Raw genomic sequence first — 23,661 nt, forward strand, 5'->3', positions numbered from 1 at the left:
CTGGGCAAGTGACTTCCTCACACTGACACTCTTGTAAAGACAGCCCTTTTCTCCAGCCTGAACACTTTGTGTACATTTCATTAGTTTCCTAGTTTTCTAGGAAGGCCAACGTAAAACATGTCCTGAACACCTGTGTGCCAAGGAATGTGCCCTGTGCTTGACTCACGTAGCAAATTCATGAGGTACCCACGCCGGCTTGCCTTCCCCGTGAACTCCTTCCACTGCAGACTCCGATGAAAACTTCAGAGGGTGGCTGGTGTTTAGGCTCCTGGGCTGTGCCACTGTATTTGTTACCATGTGAGTGAAGGCCCTTCCTCTCTACCCCACCAGCAGGGACTGAACGTCAGGAAGGAGTGCAGTAACGATGGAGAGAACACAGGCCATGGAAGAGCGAGGATATGCATATTCAGTGTCCCTGGAAAGCTGACTTCACACCTAATTAAACTACAGCACCATCTTGCCATGGTGAGAGGGGGAAGACCTGGACCGAGTTATTTTCTCTGGCTGGTGGCAGTGTCCCCTGAAGCTGCATCCTTAAATCCCCGTTCATTGTGCTACACCCTTGGCACCCATGGTTCAGCCTCACCAAGTCAGCCTGGAGGGAAAATGCCAGCCTTTCTTTGGGTCAAAGTTGTGCAACAAAGCAAAAACCAAACCACCTGTCAGAATCTCTATAGAGTGACTCCTTTACTCCCTTCTTTTTGCCCTTTCCCATTCAAAAATGTCACAGCTATTAAAGGTTGTTTGGAAGGAACATGTGTTAGCCTATGTGTGGCAACAGTCCATTTTGGGGGTCTATGGTCTCTGCAAGACCATTCCTGTTCTCTACATTCATACTCAGGCCAGTGGGGAAATTGACTCAAATGTGCCGGTTATAAACTAGTGTTCTGTCATGGATCACATGTGTGCACAGTTATAAATATCAGGATGCCTGGTCTGATTAAAAAAAAAAAAAATCTTGTGCTACTGTAGTGGGAGCATCTGGGAGTTACAGCTTGAATGTTGAGAAGTTTTTAGGGACAAGGGACAGAATATAAGAAAGTGGGAAAATGTAAGCTGCGCAGTCACTGTTGGAACCACGAATTTTTGCTCAGCGAAGGAGTGGGTGCCTGGCTGTAAAGAGCCCATACCAATACTGATCTCATGCAGGGGGCCTTCCCACTGAGCTCAGCTCAGGGCTGCTGGTCTAACTTCAATTTGCATGCAAAATACTTGGGGAGACTGACAAAGACAAGGGTCTGGGCCTTATGACCAGAATTCTGCCTCCTTTGCTCTGAATTGAAGCTAGCTGTGCCCACGCTTTGAGAAACTTTGTCCAGCCTATGACCACTCTGTTGTGTGTTTCCAGTTGTTTTATTACTATGTGAGAATAAGGTGACCTTGACTTTTTCCGACCTTAATCTCCAATGTACAAGAGCAGTGGCTGCCTTAGGTGTTTTCTATGCTCTTGATCTCCCCAAACACGCCTCCATGATGTCACACCTTGCCCTATAAGTTGTCCCTGCTCCTTTATTCAGAATGCAGCTCCACGCCACGGACACGTTCATTGTTACCTCCCTCTCTCCTTCTCTGTGACCAGGGAGGGAGAGACATGTCTCAAGTCACAATGTAGGCTGTAAGGGGAGTGTGGTGGCTACGTTCAAACGTCCTGGGCTCTTTTTGGGACCAGGAAGCTGGTTCTGGCACCTACAATGTTTCTAGCACCGGGCATGTGGTGATTTGGGGGCAGCCCTGCACCCCATCTGGTCATGGGAAGCAGTCCGATGTAGGGAAAAAGCTTTGGAAAGGGAGTCACGGCATTGCCCAGCCCTGTAGCCCACTTGTTCTGTGAAGTAAGCTTGGCTTAAGCAAGGTTCAATCTCGTTTCTTCACTGCAGGAATTCCAAGAGCCTTTGACACGTAATGTGTACTACCCATCTCAAAACAAGAAATACAAAGTATTTCCTAAACATGTTTGACCATGGGACCCTTTCGTACCTGAGTCACCTACCAAAGCCTTGCTGTAAACCGTTGGTGAAATGCCAACCTGGAAGTTACCACTTCGCTTTCTCAGCCTGTGTTATTGATCTCCTGATTCTCTCCGGTTCCTCATATGTCCTTGAGGAGGGAACATTTCTGGCGGGAATTCGGGGAGTTCTTGGTGGTGTAACGCAGAATGGGTGGAGGAACCCTGACCTGACTCCTTCCTTGGGAAGTTGAGGGCATCTTCTTTTGGGAACTAGGGATGATTCGTAGAACTGTCGTCTGCTCTTGGCTGTCCAATCTGGGGGTGAGCAGCACTTCAGGATTTCTTCTCCATTTCTGTTGAGTTCTGAAAGGCCCCACTTGTTACACAGGATCTGATTTCATTCCACTGTTCTTAAGATCCCACCGGGAGCCACATGTGATGGACCTTTGCCTTTCTGGTCTGAGGGGTGATTGAGCCTGGATGGAGCTAGCATGGGTAGGTAGTATGTTCCCCTGGCTGGGCTTTTCTCCTTTTGTTTGCAAAACATGGTCAAAAGATTATTGCCTCCTATGTTGCTGAGGTCCGACTATAGTGTCTGCATTTGATGGAGGTGAGGCAAGGCCTGGAGGGGACCTTCACCTGAAGGCGAGCAAAACACTAACAAGAAATGTGAAAACTAGCCACACACAGACATTTCACTTGGTTATCTGAGGCAGGGGAGCAAGCATCTGGGTGGGCAGGGTGATGTGATGCCGTTAGGGCCTGATTTGATGAACCCGGAGGCTCTCAAAGGCCCACCATCGGACGATGATGCTGAAATGTCATGGTCAAGGGAGGTGGGAACACATATAGATACTCAGTTCCTGGATCAAAGGCATTTAGAGAGTATATTCTCAGGCCCTCCATTCTGTTCCCATCGGGAACCAAGGCCGAGAAGGAAGAGAGGCAGGAAAAGGGAGAGTGTAACAGCACTCCCCTGTCCCAGCCCGGACAAGGTTAGTCAGAGAACAGGCTGGCAAAGGACTTCCTCAGGTTGCGGATGGTTTCGGCCTTGGCCTCGTCTTCACTTGGGGTCCCGCGCTGAGAGGTGTCAGATGTACTGAGGCTGGTAGTCAGGGACTGGGATTTGCTGAAACAGAAAGGCAAAGGGGGTTGGGGGTGACAAGGCCTGGGAAATGAGTCACAGGGCTTGCCAGGAAGCCAAGCTGGGTGAGCCCAGTCATCACGATGATAGGATGACCGGAAACCTGGCATCCCAACACTTACATGATGCTGAGTGCATCACACACATTCTTTAACCTGCCAGGTGGTTATCAGTATCCTCCAATTTTAGGTACAGAAATTGGGGCTCTCAGTGAGTAGCAGGGGAGTGCCCGAGGATCACATTCGTTCCAGCAAGCTGGGCTGCTCGCTGGCAGGTGTTACTAGACAGCAGCTTGACCACTCTCATGCCTCCGCGCACAAACCTGTGGGGCCGACCGTAAAGTGCTGTATCAGCATCGGGTGGTGGCTGCTCCTCCTGTACTTTCTGGCACGAGTTTGGGAATCAGGAGGCCCGTGTTCTGGACCCCGCCCTGCCATCTGACCCCTCTGGCCTCAGCAGGTGGCGCACTGCTCAGGGCCTCTTTCACCTCATCGGTAAAAAGGAGGGCTGGTCTTGGGGCGCCTGGGTGGCTCAGTCGGTTGAGCGTCCGACTTTGGCTCAGGTCATGATCTCACGGTCTGTGGGCTTGAGCCCCACGCCGGGCTCTGTGCTGACAGCTCGGAGCCTGGAACCTGCTTCAGATTCTGTGTCTCCCTCCCTCTCTCTGCCCCTCCCCTGCTCATGCTCTCTCTCTCTCTCTCTGTCAAAAATAAACATTAAAAAAATTTTTATTAAAAACGGAGGGCTGGTCTAGCCCATCCTCAGGCCTCTTCTCTGTCACTCTGGGCTTCACTTCCTGCCTTTCCCGTGAAGCCTTTGCTGCAGCCTCTGGCCTGCTTTGGGATTCTCAAGGTGTCCACTGTTTGAACCTTTGTGCCAACCTAGTGCTAGGTGACAGGGCTGTGGAGAGGGATGTGATTCGGGCCTTGCCCTCAGGAGGCTCACATTCTAGTGGAGGTGACAGACACAGGAAGAGATGATACACATAGGCCCCAAGCTTAAGAGATCCACACATGGGTCTTGCCATCACCATACAGGTAGAAGCACAGAGAAGTTGTGTAATGCTTTTGAGGTCATGCAGCTTTTAAGTGGTAGAGCTGGGATTGGAACCCAGGCAGTCTGACTCGAGTCTGTGCTGTCAACCACGATGCCATATTGCCTGGAGGGACACTTGCTAATATCTATCAAATGGAAAATGCATTCATCCTTTGATCCTACAATATCATCGCTGGTACTTTCTCCACAGCTGAGCCTATACACATGACAGTGTGTGTTCAGGGTTGTTTGCCGCCGGCTTCTCTGTAAGAGCCAACCAAATTTCTCTTTGTGGTGGGTTCGATCACAGTATGACTATACAGTGGCATACGATACAGCTGTGAAAAGGGGAAAACGTCAATGGACACAGTGGATGAGCTTTAGGATTTACTGTTAAATGTAAAAAGCAAGGAGAATGGTGTGGATAGTAAGTACTGCCGTTTGTAAAAAGTGGGGGAGGGAAGCAACATACATTTTTGTACTTGCATGAGGAATACACAAGGAACTAACAAATGTGGTCACCCCTGGGGAGCAGGGGGCCGGAAAGCACTGGCCGGGAATGAGATGGGAGGAAGGTTTTTCACTGTGTACCTTTGATGTCGTGTAGATCTTTGAACCGTGTGAATGCATCACCCATTCAGACGCATCCTGGTTAGCCCGATCCGTGGGCTGAGTGCCCTGTGTTCAATTCCAGCTCTTCTACTCACCAACAGTGGAGCTTCGGCAATTCATCTCCTCCTCGTTTGTAAAATGTGGACAGTAATAGTTACTAACCCCTATGCTTGTGAGAATTAAAAAACCCCAACCAAGTGAAGTGCTTGGCAGGTGGTAAGCGGACAGTGGGTGCTAGGAGCGAGGCTCTGTTTTTGCACGTTAGTGCTTGGCGGTGAAGGAAGGGAGGGGCTTTCCCAAGAAAACACAGCTGGGACTCTCTGACCTCAAATCGAGAGATGGGCTTCAGAGGGAAGGGGACGGGTGTGTGTCGTGATATGTCGTTTACAGACATGACGTGACGGCAGTGGTTCCTCCTGGGGTCTAGCCTTTTGCAATGTGCTTTGGAGGCCCTCTTACCAAGAGTCTATATGGCCACATAGGTTGCTTTGACCCAAAACACATGATGGGATAAATGACATTGTGTGGGGGTGCCTGGGTGGCGCAGTCGGTTAAGCGTCCGACTTCAGCCAGGTCACGATCTCGCGGTCCGTGAGTTCGAGCCCCGCGTCCGGCTCTGGGCTGATGGCTCAGAGCCTGGAGCCTGTTTCCGATTCTGTGTCTCCCTCTCTCTCTGCCCCTCCCCCGTTCATGCTCTGTCTCTCTCTGTCCCAAAAATAAATTAACGTTGAAAAAAAAAAATTAAAAAAAAAAAAATGACATTGTGTGGCTTCAAAGCTGGGCCCAGGCCTTTGAGGCTTCTACTTTTGCTCTTCTGGGATGGGATTCTACCATGCGAGGAAGTTGGGTTCAGCCTGCCGGAGCTGGTGGCCCATGGAGAGACAGGCCCCGCTGACAGCAGATGTGTGGTAAGGAAGGCCATCTTGGACCATCCAGCCCCAGTTAAGATGCCAGATAACTGAAGCCACTTGAATGATCCCAGGAGGGTAGTGTTGCTGGATTTAGTAAATAAAAGTCCAGGATACCTAGTTAAATCTGAATTTCAGTTGAAAAACAAATCCTTTTTCCAGTATAAGTATCTCCCATGCTATATTTGAGGGTATACTTATACTCAAAATTATTCATTGCTTATCTGAAATGCAAATCTCACTGTGCCTCCTGTATTTTACCTGGCAACTCCACAGGAGAGACCAGCAGGAGAATCTCCCAGCTGATCCAGACTCAGAATAAATTGCTGGACCAAAAATTACGAGCGAAGAAAATGGTCGTTTGCTTAAGCTGCGGTTTTGGGGGAGGTTTATTATGTGGCAAGAGATAACTGATGAGTATGTATCTGGAGGGTCATGGTGGGAACCAAGCTGTACTCTGACCTCCTGGGCCCTGCCTGCCATCCAAGTTCCATCCTCCGACCCACTGAGAGTCTGGGTGAGGCCTCAGTGGGTCTTCCTTAGTCTCTGAGCCCCTGAGTCAGCCCAGCTCTGCCCGCAGCCCTACCCCACCCTCTACCCTGCCGGATCCCAGAGCACCTACTTGAGATGAGGGTGGGGTGGTGCTGGCTTCTTGGAGTCTTCCCCCTGTTGGGAGGCACTGCGGCCCTGAACGGGGGGCCGGGGCTGTGAGGCGAGGGGGGCGCCTGGCTTGGCGGCCTGGTTTGGAGAACTCCCGCTGGATGCCCGGGACAGCTGTGGTGAGCCTGGCGATCTCTGCTGCTGTGGAGACCCCGACGGGGAGCTGAGGGGTTGCTGGCCTTGCGGGGAGAGCCTCTGTTGGGAGGGGCTCCCGGTTCGTGGGGGCTGAGGAGACTGAGTTTGGCGAGGGCCCCCTACAGGGAGAAAAATGATTATGTTCAAGTTTTTCTTAAGATAAATATGGCTGTGCACAAATATTGCTTCGAGGATGTTCACTGCAGTTTTTTTTATAACAGCGAAAAACTGAAAACAGTGTAAGTGCCCAATCAGAGAACTGATCAGGAACATTAAGATACATCCATGTAATGGAATACCCTGTGGCTATCATATATTAAATGATATAGAACAGTGTTGATAATATATGCTAAATACATACTGCTAAACAGAAAAGGCAGTTTACAAAACAACATACGGTTTTATTCCATTTTAGCACATATGTATATAGCTATGTAAAAAATAAAGACTGGAGGGGTGCCTGGGTGGCTCAGTTGGTTAAGCATCTGACTTCGGCTCAGGTCATGATCTCATGATTCGTGGGTTCGAGACCTGAATCAGGCTGTCTGCTGTCAGCTCAGAGCCTGGAGCCTGCTTCAGATTCTGTGTCTCCCTCTCTCTCTGCCCCTCCCCTGCTAGCACTCTGTCTCTCAAAAATGAATAAAAACGTTAAAAAATTAATAAAAAAAATAAAGACTGGAAAGTTGTCCACTCAAACCGTGTGTCTCTAACTTTAACGTGCACATGAATCACTGGGGGGATCTTGTTAAAATAAAGATTAGGATACAGTAGGTCCGGGAGAGTGTTGTGGACTGCATTGTGTACCCCCACATCCCCCCCCCCCCCCGCCACATTCATATTTTGAAGTCCTCATCCTCAACGTGACAGTATTTGGAGACAGGGCCCTACGGGAACTAACTATTGTTAAATGAGGTCATAAGGGTGGGGCCCTCACCCAATAGGACCTGTGTCCTTAGAAGAAGAGACAGAGACCCCAGGGGCCACACAGAGGAAAGGCCATGGGAAGACAGTGAGAAAGCATTGTCTGCAAGCTATGGAGAGAACTTTCAACCCTGCTGGCGCCTTGATCTTAGACCTCTAGCCTCCAGAACTGCGAGAAGATAAATGTCTTTTGATGAAGCCACTCTGTGGCATTTTGTTATGGCGACCCAGGCAGACTGCTCCAGGTGGGGTCTGGGATTCTGCATTTCTAGCAAGTTCCCAGGTGATGCTTCTGTTCACCACGCTTTGAGTAATAAGTCAGTGCTGAATGATTACAAAAGTGGTGGGGTTAATTCTCTTTCTTTTGCTCACGGATGTTTTCCACACTGAAGATGCATTACTCTTGAAACAATAGATTACCCCTTCCCTTTTGATAGCTCTTTAAACTTTTCTAAGAACTTTCAAAGGCAATATGTCATTTGATCTAGAGAGAGGCTGGTAGGGAAGATACCATCCTTCTTGTCACATAGAGCTGGAAACTGAGCCTCCTCAAGTTCTCCTAACGAGAAAAGAGTAGCTGCAAAGAGCTCACAGGGGTCTTGGCTTTTCCCTCTCACCGCACAGAGCATGGAGACTTCCACCTACAAGCAAAGGGGCATCACAGGCTTGGGGACATTTTAGCCGCCCAGAAATGACTTCAAGCAGGGTTCCAAGGCTCCAAGCAAGCAAGGCGCTCTCTCCTCATCTGCGAAGCCTGAGCGTCAGGGCTGCTGTGAATTGCATTTTGCCAAAACAGACTGGGACCTGCTCCTGGGAGAACGGGGTACCCCGTGGCTCTCCCTGCTGTGCTTGTTGAGATCACTGTGGACAGGTTAGGAGACTGGGAGTTCAGAGGGGCTGGAGCCTGTGTCTGTGGCCCTTTGCTCATGCTGATTTCTACAAGTCTTACTGAGCACACCTGAGTCCCCGGCCTTGGGCTCGGCCTCCTCACAGTAGTGCTGTGGGTTAGGCATTATCATCATCCCCACTTGAGTCCCAGATACGCTGTGACTTGCTCAAGGTGTCACTTCCAGTAAGGGGACGAGCCAAGATTCAAACCTACATCTCTCTGACTCAAACGCTCTGTTTCGTTTTCTCTTTTTTCCTTAAACAAAAAAACCCCAAACAAAAATCACAAAACCGTGCCATGCAGGGTGGCCCTGAGTCTTCACATCTTTGTGCAAGTGAAAAAAAGGCACTCTCCTCCAGGGGAGGACATCTCTGAGCCAGGTGCAGGAGGAAGGGGGGACTTGACTTCCGCTGACCTCTGCCCTCAATCATCGCAGCTGGCACATTACACCATACTGGCTCGCGGAGCCCCAGTTCTTAACTCCTGTCTTGCGTTAACTTGACTGAGTTTTCTCTGGCTTCCTGGGCCCTGGCTTGTAAAACGAGGCCCTCGGACCAGCCACCGAACATCCGGCCCCATGTGAACATTCTTGCGAGGCTGATGCGGCACTTTCTACGTTGGATTGAACTGAAGTATCGATTTAGCAACTGATTGCACGTGGCCTTGATCTGCTGTTCGCCGCTTTTGTCACTCTATGTCCCAGTGGGTTGGAGGACCCATTGATCTCAAACACCTATAGGGCCAGGCAGGTACATAAATAAATGAAGCAGGCAGGTGTCCAAAAAACCATATGGCTTTAACATTTTTTCCTTGAGATAAAAACACAGTTCAGGGAACTCTAAAGAGGCGCAAGCTGAAGAAAATTGCACTTGATGCTACAGCCCTGTGAAAGAGACAACAGGGAGGAGCAGGGCCGGAGGCGAATGGCGGAGTCCTGTCGTTCACGGGAGCCCAGTGACTGCAAGTCAGCAGGCAGCTGCTGAGGAGGGACACAGGCATGTTGTTTCTAGAGCTTCTGCTCTATCTAGAGAACCTGGGAATGGAAATATTTGTGCAAAACCTCCTGGTTTCTAAATGCTGGCTTATTCTTTTATGTTTGAAACCTGTGTCAGGTTAGGAGTGCCTGGGTGGCTCAGTCAGTTGGGTGTCCGGCTTTGGCTCAGGTCATGATCTCACAGTCTGTAAGTTTGAGCCCCACATCAGGCTCTGTGCCGACAGCTCAGAGCCTGGGGCCTGCTTCAGATTCTGTGTACCGCCCCCCCTCCGCTGCCCCTCCCCGACTCACCCTCTGTCTCTCTCTCTCTCTCAAAAATAAATGAACATTAAAAAAAAAATTTGGGGGGGGGATGCCTGGGTGGCTCAGTCGGTTAAGCATCCGACTTCGCCTCAGGTCATGATCTCACGGTTTGTGGGTTCAAGCCCCTCGTCGGGCTCTGTGCTGACAGCCCAGAGCCTGGAGCCTGCTTCGGATACTGTGTCTCCCTCTCTCTCTCTGCCCCTCCCTCCTTCTCTCTCTCTCTCTCTCAAAAATAAATAAACACAAAAATAACTCCACTTCAGGTCAAAGAAAACATCTGGTTTCTACTTTTATCTTAATTCTCCCCATCCTCTCTCCTACCCCAGGGCCAGTAATATCTTGGAAAATCTGGATCCTCGTTCATTCATTTATTAACTCTCTGTTGAGTCCCTATTATCCACCTGGGATTCCTCAAGAGACACTCTACTTATTTCTTTCAGCTTCTTGGCAAAGCAAACAACTTTGTATTGTTCATTTCAGCACATACAGAAAACCACTGACTTATACAGAGAAAGTATTTGCTGAAGCACAGGATTGGTGCTAAAAAATTATGAGGTTCACTAAAAGAAAAGTTCACTTTTTACGGTGAGTTCAAAAACAAGTTAATTAACTAGCCTTGTTATTTTTAATCTGAGTGTTAATCCAATGAGCGTTTTCTTTAATTATCTTAATTGGCTTTAAATGGATTGTTTTTCAACTCACTAATAGTGTGTTTAGCCTCATGTCCCTTAAAATAATATCTCTTTATCAAGCATGTCTGTACTCTGGGCCGGAGAGGAAACCAGAATACAGTAGCTCTCTGTTTTAAAAGTGCTCTGTTCAAATGTGTTTTAAAAAGTAAGTCCTGGGGCAGAGCAGGAAAGGAGAGGGCAGGGCATAGGCACAGCCAGGAGCCGGGCAGGGGGATGAATAAATCATTTTTGAACACTTATAATGATAGAATTATCGCCAGGCAGGAGGGCATTGGGGCTGCTTATAAGGATTGTTAATGGTAATGATCATTAAGAGCAGTATGTATATTTTAATTGTTAATAAGACACGTTTTTGATAGTAAGTTTTCAACAGTAAAAGTCACACAGTTATTAATAGTAAACTATTAGTAGTAAGAACTAACATCTACTAAGCATTCCCTTGTGCCAGACACCTTGCTAAGTGCTTCACCTACATTCTCTTGGACAGCTGCCCATAACTAAACGAGGGAGCTGTTATATCACTGGGGAAACCAAGGCTCAGAGAAAGCATGTAACTTGTCTAAGACCGCAAAGGTACTGAGATGTAGAGGTGGATTCAAAACCACATTTGTTGGGGCGCCTGGGTGGCTCAGTTGGTTAAGTGTCTGACTTCGGCTCAGGTCATGGTCTCGCAGTTTGTGAGTTCAAGCCCAGCATCGGGCTCTGTGCTGACAGCTCCGAGCCTGAATCCTGCTTCTGATTCTGTGTCTCCCCCCGCTCCCCGCCCCCCCTCCTGTCTCTCTCTGCCCGTCCCCTGCTCACACTCTGTCTCAAAAATAAATAAACATTAAAAACAAAAACACATTTATCTGCCTAGAGAAGAAACCCCATGTCCATTTACACGGTTATGTAAGTTACACAATTTCCCTTTTCTTTTTTTTAAATTTTTTTTTTTCAACGTTTATTTATTTTTGGGACAGAGAGAGACAGAGCATGAACGGGGGAGGGGCAGAGAGAGAGGGAGACACAGAATCGGAAACAGGCTCCAGGCTCTGAGCCATCAGCCCAGAGCCCGACGCGGGGCTCGAACTCCCAGACCGCGAGATCGTGACCTGGCTGAAGTCGGACGCTTAACCGACTGTGCCACCCAGGCGCCCCACAATTTCCCTTTTCTTAAATACCTTCTGCTTTTCTGGGAAGAGAAGCAGACACAGGAAGGATGGATGGGGTGCTTTAAGACCTGTGGAAGAGGAAGCCATTTAATGCCCAAGGCCGATTTTTCTAAGAAACAATGAATATGTTACTTTAGTAACAGCGACTGGAAAGGCCACAAAATGTGAGAGTAAAGCTTTTTCTTCTGGTAGGTTCCTAGCAGATTCTTAAAGAGATTGCTGTGAAACTGCCTGGGGGGCTTCTTGCTGTAGAGCTGCCCCGGAGATCCAAGCTGGCGCTAGAGCAGTGAACGCGTTTGGCGTCTGGAAGGTTCTGACTGCAAGAGAGGCAGCGGGCAGGTCTTCTCTCCGGGCCCCGCAGGTGAGAACGCCCAGGTCACGACATTTTGTGACACAGTTATTGCCACGGCTTCCTCTCATAAACTCATCAATAGTTCACCCATTCTCTAATAAATGGCAACATTTAGACAGTAATGCTGGAATATTTTTTGAGGAAGAATAATTTCAATAAACAGTTATATATAATATTCCGTTTTTCTTTCTCACTCTGGCTGGTGGCTCATAAATCTACAACCAGGTACCACTAATGGCTAAGAAACAGAAACCTGCAGGGCGCCTGGGTGGTTCAGTCAGTTGAGCGGCCAACTTTGACTCAGGCCATGATTTCACGGTTTGTGGGTTCGAGCCCTGCGTTGGGCTCTGTGCTGACAGCTCAGCGCCTGGAGCCTGCTTCCGATTCTGTGTGTGTCTCTCTCTCTCTCTCTGCCCCTCCCTTGCTCACACTCTGTCTCTCCCTTTCTCTCAAAAAATAAACATTAAAACATTTTTTTTTTTATAAAAAAGAAACAGATGCTTGTTCAAAGATCTGAAAGGCCATATTTGTAAACCTCCATTTTCTTGTTGTGCTTCCTTGGGCAAAGCCTCAATGTCCACCTCTGCAAAAAGGAAAGACTGATGGTTTTCACTGGGGAGTGATTGGGAGATAAAAGAGAAAAAAAAAGAAAAAAAAAGGAAAATAGAGGGGAAAGTCCCTTGCACAGTGCCTGGCACCTATGAGGCACTCAGTGACTTCACCTGTCTTTCCCTTCTTCATTCCTGACTTATTGGGGTGACAGACCTCACATTCTCACTCATTCTGCACACAGAGTGAGCACACATACTCTGTGGATAAAGGGTTAGGATGGATTTTCCCAGAGTACCTTCTGGAAACCACACATGGATCCCTCAGTGCATTTGGACATCCTCACTACATAATTTCTCTTGCTGACTTGTCATGGGGCTTACCTTGTGTGGGTGGGCGTGGCTGGGGCTGTCCAAGTGGAGGTCCCAGCTGGGCTGGCCCCGGCGATTTTGCTGGTTTCATCTGTGGAGCCTAGAGCAGGAGAGAAGAGAAGCCTGTTGGGATTGCCGCAGGCATTTGCTTCCCGGGTGGGAGGGCAGGATTTATAAAGATCTTTTTATTATTGGAGTAAAACTTGCACAATTCTTAAGTGCACAGCATAGCGGATTTTTACATGTGTATACATCTGTGTAACCACCACCCGAGTCAGGACAGAACCTCCAGTGGAGACAGCTACCCCATGCCCCTTCCCAGCCAGCAACCCCCTCCGGTAGAACCATCCTTCCCACAGCTATTATCATGGATTTGTTTTTGTGGGGGAGGGGTGGGGGTAGGGGAAAGCAGGTTTTGAGATTTGCTTTTCCAGAAAGCAGAGAGTAGCAAATTCTTTGGAGAATGAGCGAGGGAGCTTGTCGAGGTTGGGGCACGGAGAAACAGAAGACACAATAGTCTCTATTGACCGGGGCCCTGGGAACACACAAAGGGCACGTGTGTATACACACCCGTGCGTGCACGCACACACCCACACGCGCCCGCTGCTCCCTGTGCAGGCCCAGGAATGAGGGCACAGAAGGGACAACTGGCTTCTTATGTCCATAATCTCTGCCCACCAGTGCGGTTGTGACAAGGCTTTCCTCCCTCTGATGGTGGATGGGGGAAGGTCTCCTCAGAGGCCCCCCAAACTCCCCTGTCCGGGGCAGGGTGCAAGCTGTCCAAGCCCAGCCTCCATCCACACCCCATTCCTTTCTCCCCAGAGTGCTTCCATTCTAGGGGATCTCCTTTGGATCCAGGGGCTCCCCATTCCCAGAGAGCCCAGCATTTCTCATGGCCATGATGTCTCCTGCGCTCCCGGAAACCTCACCCAAGGCCTCAGGGGCGAGGGCACTGTGCCCCCTGGTATCAGGAGTTGGCTCATTTTGGAGACCACAAGGTCGGCCATCAGCTGTTTGTCCTCTTCCACGTGCTCTCCAATCAAGGGCATTGAGCTGTCCATCACCTGCAGAGAGAAAGGAGGCTTGGGGCAGTGCGTCCCAGAAGGGCTGGCACGGCTCAGGACAGAAGTGACCACTAGATGGTGATGTTGTCCATGCAAACACCCAGCCCAGTGCCTCCAGCTGGGAATGGTTCCTGTGGAGACACCCAGATCCCTGCAGTTCAGTCTAAATCGACTCTCTGGATCCAGTTCAATTCAGCCTACATTTGTTGGGCTACAGAAATGTGACCAAGGGCCAGGAAGGCTTTGCTGACCTTTTCTGCTCTTTTCTTTGGGGAGCCAGTCTCCGCCCCCTCTTTTCCCACCTTGGCTCCTGCCCAAGCTTGGGGCCGACCTCCTGAACTTTGGCCCAAGGTCAAGGCTTTCACAAGGCCGGAAGCAGTGAAGGTGGGGGCTCAATTATGACCAAAAAATGACATGGGCTGGAGTTGACCCAGGGTTCAGAGAGAAGAGGAATGAGGAAAGGCCTGTTTTCAGAGGCTCTGGGAGGACGTATGCCTGGAGGGAATGGCCTTCTTCTCAAAGGAAGCAAAGTGCTTATATTGAGAGAGGTCCTGAGAGATCCTATTTGCTCATCCTGCTTTTGTTTTGCAGATGGGGAAACCGAGGCCTAGCAATGGGAAGGGACTTGGCCCAAGTCACACAGGCCAACCATCCAGGTGATTCCCTGGGCACGGGCAGCTGTAGAAGGTCTAGAAGGGGAGTGAGGCCTAGGTGGGCTCTCTCTCCCTTCCTCCACTGTAGGAATCTAGCCTGTTCACTCATCCCACGCCCACCAAATGCACTGCATTTGTTTCCCCACTTCCCAAGCTCTGGACTCACCAGGTTCTCTCTTCTGACCAGGTCCTTGTGTATATCATTCTCTTCTCTCACTCTTTATTTAAGTCCTTCTCATTCTTCAGGGAATAACGAAGGGCAGCTAAGCCCTTCCTCTCTCTGAGTAACTTCTGACCGGCTGCTCATCTGTCCTCCCGCTGTCCTCACTTTGGCTGCCCCGGTGGGGAGCTCACCCACAGTGCTGACATCTCCTGGTTACTTGTGTCTCCTCAACCGGACTGTGAGTCCCTGAGGTCAGGGATGGGCCCTGTGTCCTGTTCCACAGATATGCCCTCAATAAAGACTACAGTGGAGGGATGAAAGATCCTTGCAGTAAGTCCTGCTCATCACGATAAGTATACTAATAAGTACTATGTTTTATTAAGCACTTACTATGTGTCAGGCACTGTTCCAAGCACCGGGTGTGGAGGATCTCATACAAATCTCAGAGTAGCTCTTGGAGGCAAGTACTATTAGTATCTGCATCACAATGATGAGGAAACTGAGGGTCAAAGGAGTACTAAGTTCAAGGACACAGGACTAACAAGCCACAGTCCTTCCCTTTGTCACTGAGCACTGAAATAGCTCTCTGGGGTGAAAATCGGGATGGGAACCTGGAGTCCGAGCCTATGTTCTACTACCGACTTGCTGTGTGATCTTAGGCAGGTCACTTTTCCTCGGTGGGCCCATGTTTTCCTCAACTGTAAACTGAGGGGTCTGTGAAGATGCTTCCGGCTGGGACGTTTAGGGCTCTGTGTGTAAAGTACCCACTGTGGTTGGGAAGCTGAAAAGCAAACTCAAGGATGCGTATGTTGATTCTAGCACAGTCCTGAAAACTGTCCTCAAATTGAGCTCCTTGTGGGTTGGGGCCTGAGTTCTTGGCACCCCAGATCTCAGTGCCCGGCACACAGACAGCCTCTCGGTCTACGTGGGCTGAACTGAGTTCTAACTGTGGAGTTTGTCTAAATGTACACAGGCCTGTCCTTTCTCCCCCTGACCCCACCCACCCTTTTCTGTTCTGGTTTCTGTTTCCTACATTCCCTACAGTGGAAAACAGCCGCCACAAGCAACCTGAGGTCAGAGCATTTTGGAATCCCCATGGTGGACAAAGCCAAAGGAAGTGGACACTCTGGTCTCCCCAGGGAAACATTTTTCCAGTGAGCAATATCATTCCCTGGACAGGCCATGGAGGACAAGTTCAAGGGTCTTTCCCCCGAGTGTTTCACTGTGAGGATCTTCATAAAACATGAAGTACAAACTTCACGTTCTCACCACAGAGGTGGCTGAAGCAAACAGTATTTTGGGTCTCTTCTGCCTTTTTTTTCTCGACTGGGGAAAAATACCTTTTGTCTCCGTGGTAGCAAAGTTCCTCGTCTCCCTTGACCCCACCGTAAACCCAAAAGCAAGGGAAACAACTCTGCAATGTTTCTGAGAGAAAAAACAATCTGAAAAGTCATCTTTTTTTTTTTTTCCTCCTGGAACATTGTGAGAAGTTGTTTTCTTGTTTTTTAAAGTCCAAACCCACTAATTTTGCTTAAAAAAAAAAAAAAATGTAAGAGGGCTTTCATCCCTGACCCTCTGAATGTCTGGAGGCAGGGAGCCTGGGCCCACGAGTACAGACTTTTGTTTCCTAAGAACAAAAGTTGAGGAAACTCAAGATAGGCAAGAGCTCTCGGGGCAGAGAGAATGCAGGAGAAAAGGGGCTACGCTCACAGGAGAGAGGGGAGGGGAGTCAAGGAGTCCTTCCTCCACGATTGCTGTCGCCTCCCTGGATGGAAGCTCTAGGAGGAAGGGTCTCTGCTACCATGTTCGTTGCTCTATCCCCACCACCTGGCTTGGGGTCTCGCGCCCCGCACAGAGGCTCCATAGCGGAGGATGGATGAACGACTGAGTGCCACCGTGAGTTCATGGCTGGTGGTCCCTGTGAGTTGATGCAGAGGCAGGAGCGACAGGAAGGGTCTCAACAGATGCAAATTCTCAGGCTGGGGTGGGGGGGCGCTTCGTCCACCCCTGGTCCAAAGCTCCCAGGGCACCCTCAGGGAGGCGGGGCACTCGTTCCTCCCGGATGCAGCCTGGCTCAGAAGCAAGTCTGCACACCAGTACTGCTCCTGACTCCTCCAAGGCCTCCTCTGGGAAGGGGCTACCGGAGGAGTTTCAGCTATGGAGGGAAAGCAGTTCCTGGACTTGAGAAGAGCTGTTTTCCGGAGCAGGATGGAACCTGCAAATAGAGACGCAACTCATCCTGGGAGCTTCCTGGCCTCTCTGGGGAGGGTGGAGGGACTGAGTCCATCCTGAACTCCCTCCCCTTCACCTCCAAGGGTGGCCACTCCTTGGGCACGGTGCGGATGCCCTCCTGGCACGGCCGGCAGTAAACAGTGGGACTCCCACCCATGGGGTCACCTGGGCCTGCCGCGCTGCGGGTCCAGGGGAGTGGCAGGCACGTGGGCCCGGAGGACTGGCTGGCTCCTGTGGTCACCCCAGCCATGTGCTTCCCATTAGCCGCCCACAACCCGGGGAGGGGGTGGCCGCAGGGCTCTCCCTCACGTGTCTTGGCCTTGTGTCAGCACCGCCCATCTGCTGTGGTTTGAAGAGAAGGCCATGGAGAGGGAGCCTCAGAAGGGGCCGTGGGGAGTGTGAATGTGGAGATGTTGGGGAGCAGTTGGGGAGAGAAGGGAGAACTCTGAGGCCAGAGGGGCATTTTCAGGGAAAAGCAGTGGAGAGCCACAGCTATGTCGGGGGGGGGGGGGGGGGGGGGAGGCATGACAGGGGAGGGAGGTGGGGTGAAGGGGGAGGCTGTGGGACCCGGAGGGATGGGGCAGGGAGGGTCCTGCATGAGAGAGGGGATTGTGGATTGGGGGAGGCATGGACAGAAAGTCGGAGGTGAAGGAGAGTATGGGGTCAGAGGTATGTGGGTAGGTGACAGTCCTGGAGGGCGGCAGGGGTTGTGGGACAGATTCTGGAACCCGCAGCCGGTCTCCAGCCTCTCTCTGACAATGACATTTCCCTACGTCTTTCCTTCACTCACAGCCCCGCAGGGCTGAGTTCCCTTTCCTAACTTCCAACGTCCTCTACTGCTTGTGTCTCATCCTTCTTCCCCACCAGCCTGGACACCGCATGTCGGTCTGGTTCACAGCTCTGTCCCCAGAACCAGACCCATGCCTAGCCCTGGGGAGCCCCTAAGGACATGTTTGTTGAGCGAACAGATGATGGACTCTCTGCATGGTGATGAGGGGAGTGTGTCCTTCTTATATGCTTGGACATAGAGAGTTTAAGAGACCCAATGGGACACAGTCTTGCTGACTCTTGGTAATGCTCTTTCCCTACCCTGAGGCCCATGGGTTGTCAAACTTCATGTCCGGAGCACAGAGACTCTAAACGCTATTGCAGGTGGAGATGGGGAGGGGTGTGAGGCTGGTGGGGGAGAAGCCTCTGGAGCCACATGTGCCCAGGCCATGAGCTGGGACACAGCCAACCATGCTGGAGACCACACTTGGATTCCTTCCCTCTGGCACTCTGGCCCAGGAGCTGGACCAGGCCAGGAGGACATCCCTCACCTCAATGATGTAATCTCTGCCGTCCTTGCTGTGGACGGCCTTGACAGCACAGATGTCCAGGCCGCCAAACATTTCTGAGCAGCTGTCCACCCACAGCCTGTACCTGCAGGGATGGACAGACAGACAGTGAGTGTGGGGGGAGAGGGCAGGAAGAGGGAGCAGAGAGAGAGAGGCGGGGACAGATAGGGAGACACAGAGAGACACATGGACCAACAGGTCCCAGTACAGACAGCGACACATATGTATCCATTCAGAGATGGAGAGAGATGGTCAGAAATAACAAGAGACAGTGATGCAGTAAGAGAGACAAAGGCAGAGACACAGAGGGAGACAGAGAGGCAGTGGGAGAGACAGAATGGGTATACAAAAAAAGCAGAGACATAGATGGACAGAGAAAGGGAGAGAGAATACAAAGGGAGACAGGAAGCAAGAGAGAGGAAGAATGAGGGTAAGAAGGAATGAGGGGTGGGGGAGGTCTCAGAGACCTGCCTCTCGCCCCCACCCCAGGACCTTGCTGGCTCCCCAGTAGTGGAGAGCTTACCCGGTCTCCATCCGGAGCCATCCTGGACACCCAGCTACTCCTGCAGCCCTTTTCCCTTGGGAACGCTGCTTGAAGGGCTCAGCAATCCCTCCCAGGCCGCCCTCCAAGCCCCAGCGACCATGCTAGATGAGAGCCTAGGGGGGACAAAGGGTGCATTCTCCCTGGATCCTGGGGTGGGCAGACAGGGGAGCCTGGCAGGCTGCTCTCGCGGCTGGGGCCTGGCCCTCCGGACCCAGTGCTTTTGTTCCCTTTCCAGCCACTTGATGGCTGCAAGGCCAGTTTGCTTTGCAGGGGAAAGATCTCAACGCTGGACTTTGACCCTGCAACAAGGGGATGGTTGTATCTGGAGAAGTCTTCCCCGGGCTTGCACTTGGCTTCCCTTGTGGTGGCTGGATTTGGGAGTCACAGGGGACTTTGTGTCAATGTTCTTGCTTCTCTCCTCACCCTCCAGGGTCACACGGGGCACTCCTGCTCTGAGATCTATTTGTGTCTCTGAGCCAAAAGGCCTGGAATGAGGAGAGATCATGGCTGAAGCACTCTTAGAACCAACTCTCTCATCTTAACCGCCAATGCCCATGGAGGCCCAGAGAGGGAGAGTGGCTTGGCCAGGCCACACAGCAAGACAGTAATAGAGCCAGGATTACACGGATCTCCCGGCTCCTAGCTCTCAGTTTTTGCATCCAGCTGTAGCAAGGAGCATGTGAGATCACAGAAAGAAAAGGAAGGATGGAAACTCATGGCTATTGAGCCCCTACAGGCCTTCTGCGGGGGTTGACCCTTCTTTCTCCCTCTAACCCCAAACACAACTCTGTCAGGAAGCTTTAGCCCATTCTTACTGATAAGGAAACTGAGGCTCAGAGAGGTTAATCAGCCACTGTACTGGCTTCCAAACCTAGAGTCTGTCTGATTTCACAGTCCAAGCAAGCCACCCTTCCTCTCCCTTGGGACACATTGCAGCCTGTTCTCCCTCAGCCTGGGATACCAGTGACCTGGGGTCTTGCTATTAATTTCCTCAATAGTTTTGGGTCAGCCTCTTCCTCTTGAAACCTCAGTTTCCCTATCTGAAAAATGGGAAGGTCTAGGTATGATTTTAGTTGTGCATCAGAGTCGCCAGGAGAGTTGAGCACACAAACACAGAGTAAACATTCAGATTTGGGGGCCCTGCCCTACGTTAGCATAATCTCTGTACGTTTTTAAAATTTCTCCTGTGATTCTCATGTGCAGCCCCAATTTGAGAATAACCGTTCGTCCTCAGAGCTCTAAGAGCTCCGCGGGCTCTCTGACCAGGGTTCCTGTATCTGGCACCAATGGCTAACTCCAGTTTAGGAAGACCTGTGCCCTAAGACACACTCCTAAATCAGGTGTCTTCTCAAAGGAAGATGGAAGTCTGGACCAAGACCAGTCTGTAGAAGACTGATTTCTAGAGACTGTTTTCAAATAATGAATTTCTGGAATAGCTACTGGCTGCATCCCATGGGGCACAGCTCTCCCCACTCTCCACCTTCCCAGGTTCAAGGAAGGGACTTCAAGGGTGGAGCAGTGTGGGAGAGCCTGGAGAACATGGGTCCATAGTCCCCTCCAGCCAGGTGGGACTAGCACCAACCAAGCCATACTATTGGTTTTGCCAAGGAGTCAGGCTACCTGGCAAACAGGCCAGGTGGAAAGAGGGCCAGGGAAAATTTATGGGACCCCAGAGATTTTCCCCTGTGGAAGTGGGATTGGGGAGTTCTGTCCCAGGTTCTGGGAGTACTGCCCATAGCTTTACAGAAGGTAAAGTGAATTCAGGCCTAAGTGGACTCATGCCTATTGTAGGCTCTTGAAGAAATAGCTCAAGTGGCTTGGAACTGTGCAGTTAGGGATATGGTGGCCTTCTGGGGTGATTTGTGAGCAGCTCATGAGGCATGGCAAAAGGCTGGGCTCACGATCTGGAAAGGCCACGGAGAAAAGGACCATGATGTCCCATGAATGCTCACTGGGGGAAGGAAATGATTGCCTCAGACCAGATGATTCAATTGTACAAGGTAATGAGCACACTCTCCCCTTCCCTGAGACTAGTTGGCACAGTGGGTTCCAAGATTGAAGGCTGCAACTGCCACCTGGGGCTGCCATGGGCCACTTCTGTGTTAGGCACAGAACAGCCCTCTCCCATTCAGCACTCTGGCTTATTACCTCCACTGAACAGTTGCAGAAGTTCACAGAGGTTAGTTAACTTACCCTAGGGAACATAAGTTTGCAGGGACAGGACCACTCACTTTTGTTCACATCCTGCTGCTTCTTAGAGCTCCAGAACCATAAGTTCCACGAGGGCAGGGACCATGTCCATCTGTCTGCCACCATTTTCCCAGGGCCTAGCTCAATAATGCTCCCAGCTGGTGCTCAATGGATAACTGACAGAGAAGTGAAGGAAAGCCTCCCAATTCCTACTCATTCTTTACAGGGGATTGTGGTTCCACCTCTTTCAGGAAGCCTTCCCTGATCTGACCCCTTCTTGCATTGGGTGCCCCTTCTCTGTGCTCCCTCTGCAAGCACCTAAAGCTTGCTTCCACCCCGACATACCACACTCTGTCTCTGCCTTGATTGGGGAGCCGGGACTGTTGTTTTAGTCTGCATAACATTCATTTTCCCTCCTATCCTTCCTGATGTTCCTTGGCATCATACCCCTTCCTGTTTCCCTCAGTCATTCCTGCTATAGCCACCTGATCCCACCCTAATCTCCAGGGGGCAGAGAGGAGACAGAGGCCTATTGAATCACAGTGGTGTTGTTTTCTGGGCCATAGGGATTGGTTCAGGGATGGTCATGTGACTCAAGGCAGGCCAATCAGTGAATAAGGCTCAATTTCAGTTTTTGCTTGAAATGTCTGAGAAAGAGGAGTTTTGTCCTGTGGGACTTGACACTCAGGATGGGAGCCTGGAGCCACTATGGGCCACCAAATGAGTGTACTGTCCAGAATGAAGCCAACATAGAACAAAGCTGAACTGAGGTGTGTAGAATGAGCTTTAAAGTCTTACCTAGTGCTGCACCTCTGGAATTTTCATTGCCACAAGTCAACAAATCCCCCTTTGTCTCTGACAAATGATGTTTGTGTTCTGACACTTGCCAAGGTCACACAGTCTCTAAAGGGAAGGGCTGGATCTTTTCATCTTGGCCTCCTCAGTGCTTGGCACAACATGGCATGCAGTAGGCACTCAATAAGTGTTCATTCAATGGATCTTTCTGACCCCAAAGCCCACACTCTATCCACTCTCATTGCATGCCTACACGCAGGTCAGCTGGCTTGCAGGAAAGAACGTGTGTGTGCTGCTGGCCCTGGTCGTAGGTGACTGGCCCTTCCTCAGCTGAAGGGAGCTCCCAGCAGTGTTTACAGGCAGAAAGACCTGAGGGACCTTCAGCCAGAGTGCACATACCACATTCATGATTCACTGGAAATACCCTCTCCCTCCTGACACTGAGATGGAGATAAATCAGAGAGAAGAGTGGACATTCCAGTAGCTCTGGTGCCCTAATAAGGATGCTTTCATGTACCTGTGAGAGCACAGAGGGGACTGGTGAGGACTCCCTGCTATCTCTGCAGTAGCTGGGCAGGGCTGGAAAGACCCTTGGACTTGGGGTTAAGACATCTCAGCTCTGTCATTGATGAGTTCTGTGACCCTGGACAAGTCACTTTCCCTCTCTGAACTGTCTTCTCCCATCTGTAAAGTGGGATTATAAAACATCTACCCTGCAGCTTGTTGTGCAATAAAGAGCTGTTGTGCCCAGGAAAGTGCTCTGTGCATGGCAAGGCACTGGCCAGAGGGTGAGGTGGCATTCCTTACAGACTTCCTGTTGTATCCCTCACCCACCTCCTGCTGTGGCTGGTGCGTCGCCCTATTACACCTCCTTCCTCTCTTACCTCTCTGTCATGGCCACCTGCTCCAGCATGGCAGAACCTGTGTTGGCCTTCCAGTTTCCAGAGATGGAGGTTCTCCTGTAGCAGATAAATAACACTGAGGGCATTAGGACACCTGTTACTGCTCTGCTTTCCATCTTTGTTTTGGCTGTTAGGAGGCACCGATTCATATATGTGGCTCACATGATGGCATGTATTATTAGGTACACATCTTGTCCCCAGCTTTATTTGCCTTTTTAAAATTTTCCTTTATGCTGTTGTTTTCTTTACTTGTTGGACTTTATTTGTCTTCTTCTAAGCCACTTCTGATATCTAAGAGTTAAGTTTCAAAAATGCCTACACCATCAGATGAAACCTCCCAAACCTTGGCCTCTTGGTTTTGTAAAGAAGAACTAGGGTAGTAGAGCCATTAGTGATCCTGGAATTTCTTGAGGGCTCCAAAATGTAGGAAAAATGATCCATGGAGAGAAGTGATCACTTTTTCACAGTGAAGGGCAGGAAGGCCTCCTGGCCTCAACACCCTCTCTATTTGTTTGCCTTTTCTTCTTCTTCTTCTTCTTCTTCTTCTTCTTCTTCTTCTTCTTTTAACTTTATTTATTTATTTTGACAAAGAAAGAGATAGTGTGCATATGTGCGTGTGAGTTGGAGAAGGGAAGAGACAGAGAGGGAGAGAGAGAATCCCAAGCAGGCTCTGTGCTGGCAGCATGGAGCCTGATGAGACATGGGGCTCAAACCCAGGAACCATGAGATCATGACCCGAGCCAAAATCAAGAGTTGGATGCCCAAACAACTGAGCCACCCAAGTGCCCCTCGTTTGCCTTTTCTTCTCTAGCAACAGCTGACCTCCCTTGCAGTGCTCCAATGCCACAGATTTCTCCTGTCAAGGCTTTTACTCATATTCTTCCCTTTGCCTGATCCAGTCTTTGTCTCCATTTTTGCCTCCCTAAAACCTACTCATCCTTCACGTTTCGTGGTATGTGGCTTCCCAACTATCCACCTCCCTGACAAGAGTAGACATGCCTATACCAATGTTTAGTAATGCTTATCTCACTTGGAATGACTGCTTTCATGTCCAGTCTTCCCTGAGGGCAGGGACATATTTGACTCATCCCCTTTCCCCCCAGTGTCCAGCGGGACC

General features: G+C 50.4%; 1 protein-coding gene across 1 annotated transcript in view; it reads right to left on the bottom strand.

Moving 5' to 3' along the window:
- Positions 1–994: 994 nt before the first annotated feature.
- The window catches only part of SYN3 (synapsin III), a 419,700-nt gene continuing 397,033 nt past the window's right edge, over positions 995–23,661 (bottom strand). Inside the window, exons 8-13 of the mRNA XM_047865448.1 lie at positions 22,527–22,601; positions 18,096–18,198; positions 13,594–13,728; positions 12,677–12,764; positions 6,270–6,561; positions 995–3,077 (exon numbers count right to left, since the gene is read on the bottom strand). Of these exons, the coding sequence (XP_047721404.1) occupies positions 2,945–3,077; positions 6,270–6,561; positions 12,677–12,764; positions 13,594–13,728; positions 18,096–18,198; positions 22,527–22,601 (826 nt within the window). The 3' untranslated portion in view covers positions 995–2,944. The remainder of the gene's footprint in view (positions 3,078–6,269; positions 6,562–12,676; positions 12,765–13,593; positions 13,729–18,095; positions 18,199–22,526; positions 22,602–23,661) is intronic.

Source organism: Prionailurus viverrinus, chromosome B4, assembly GCF_022837055.1.
Source record: "Prionailurus viverrinus isolate Anna chromosome B4, UM_Priviv_1.0, whole genome shotgun sequence".
Taxonomy (NCBI): Eukaryota; Metazoa; Chordata; class Mammalia; order Carnivora; family Felidae; genus Prionailurus; species Prionailurus viverrinus.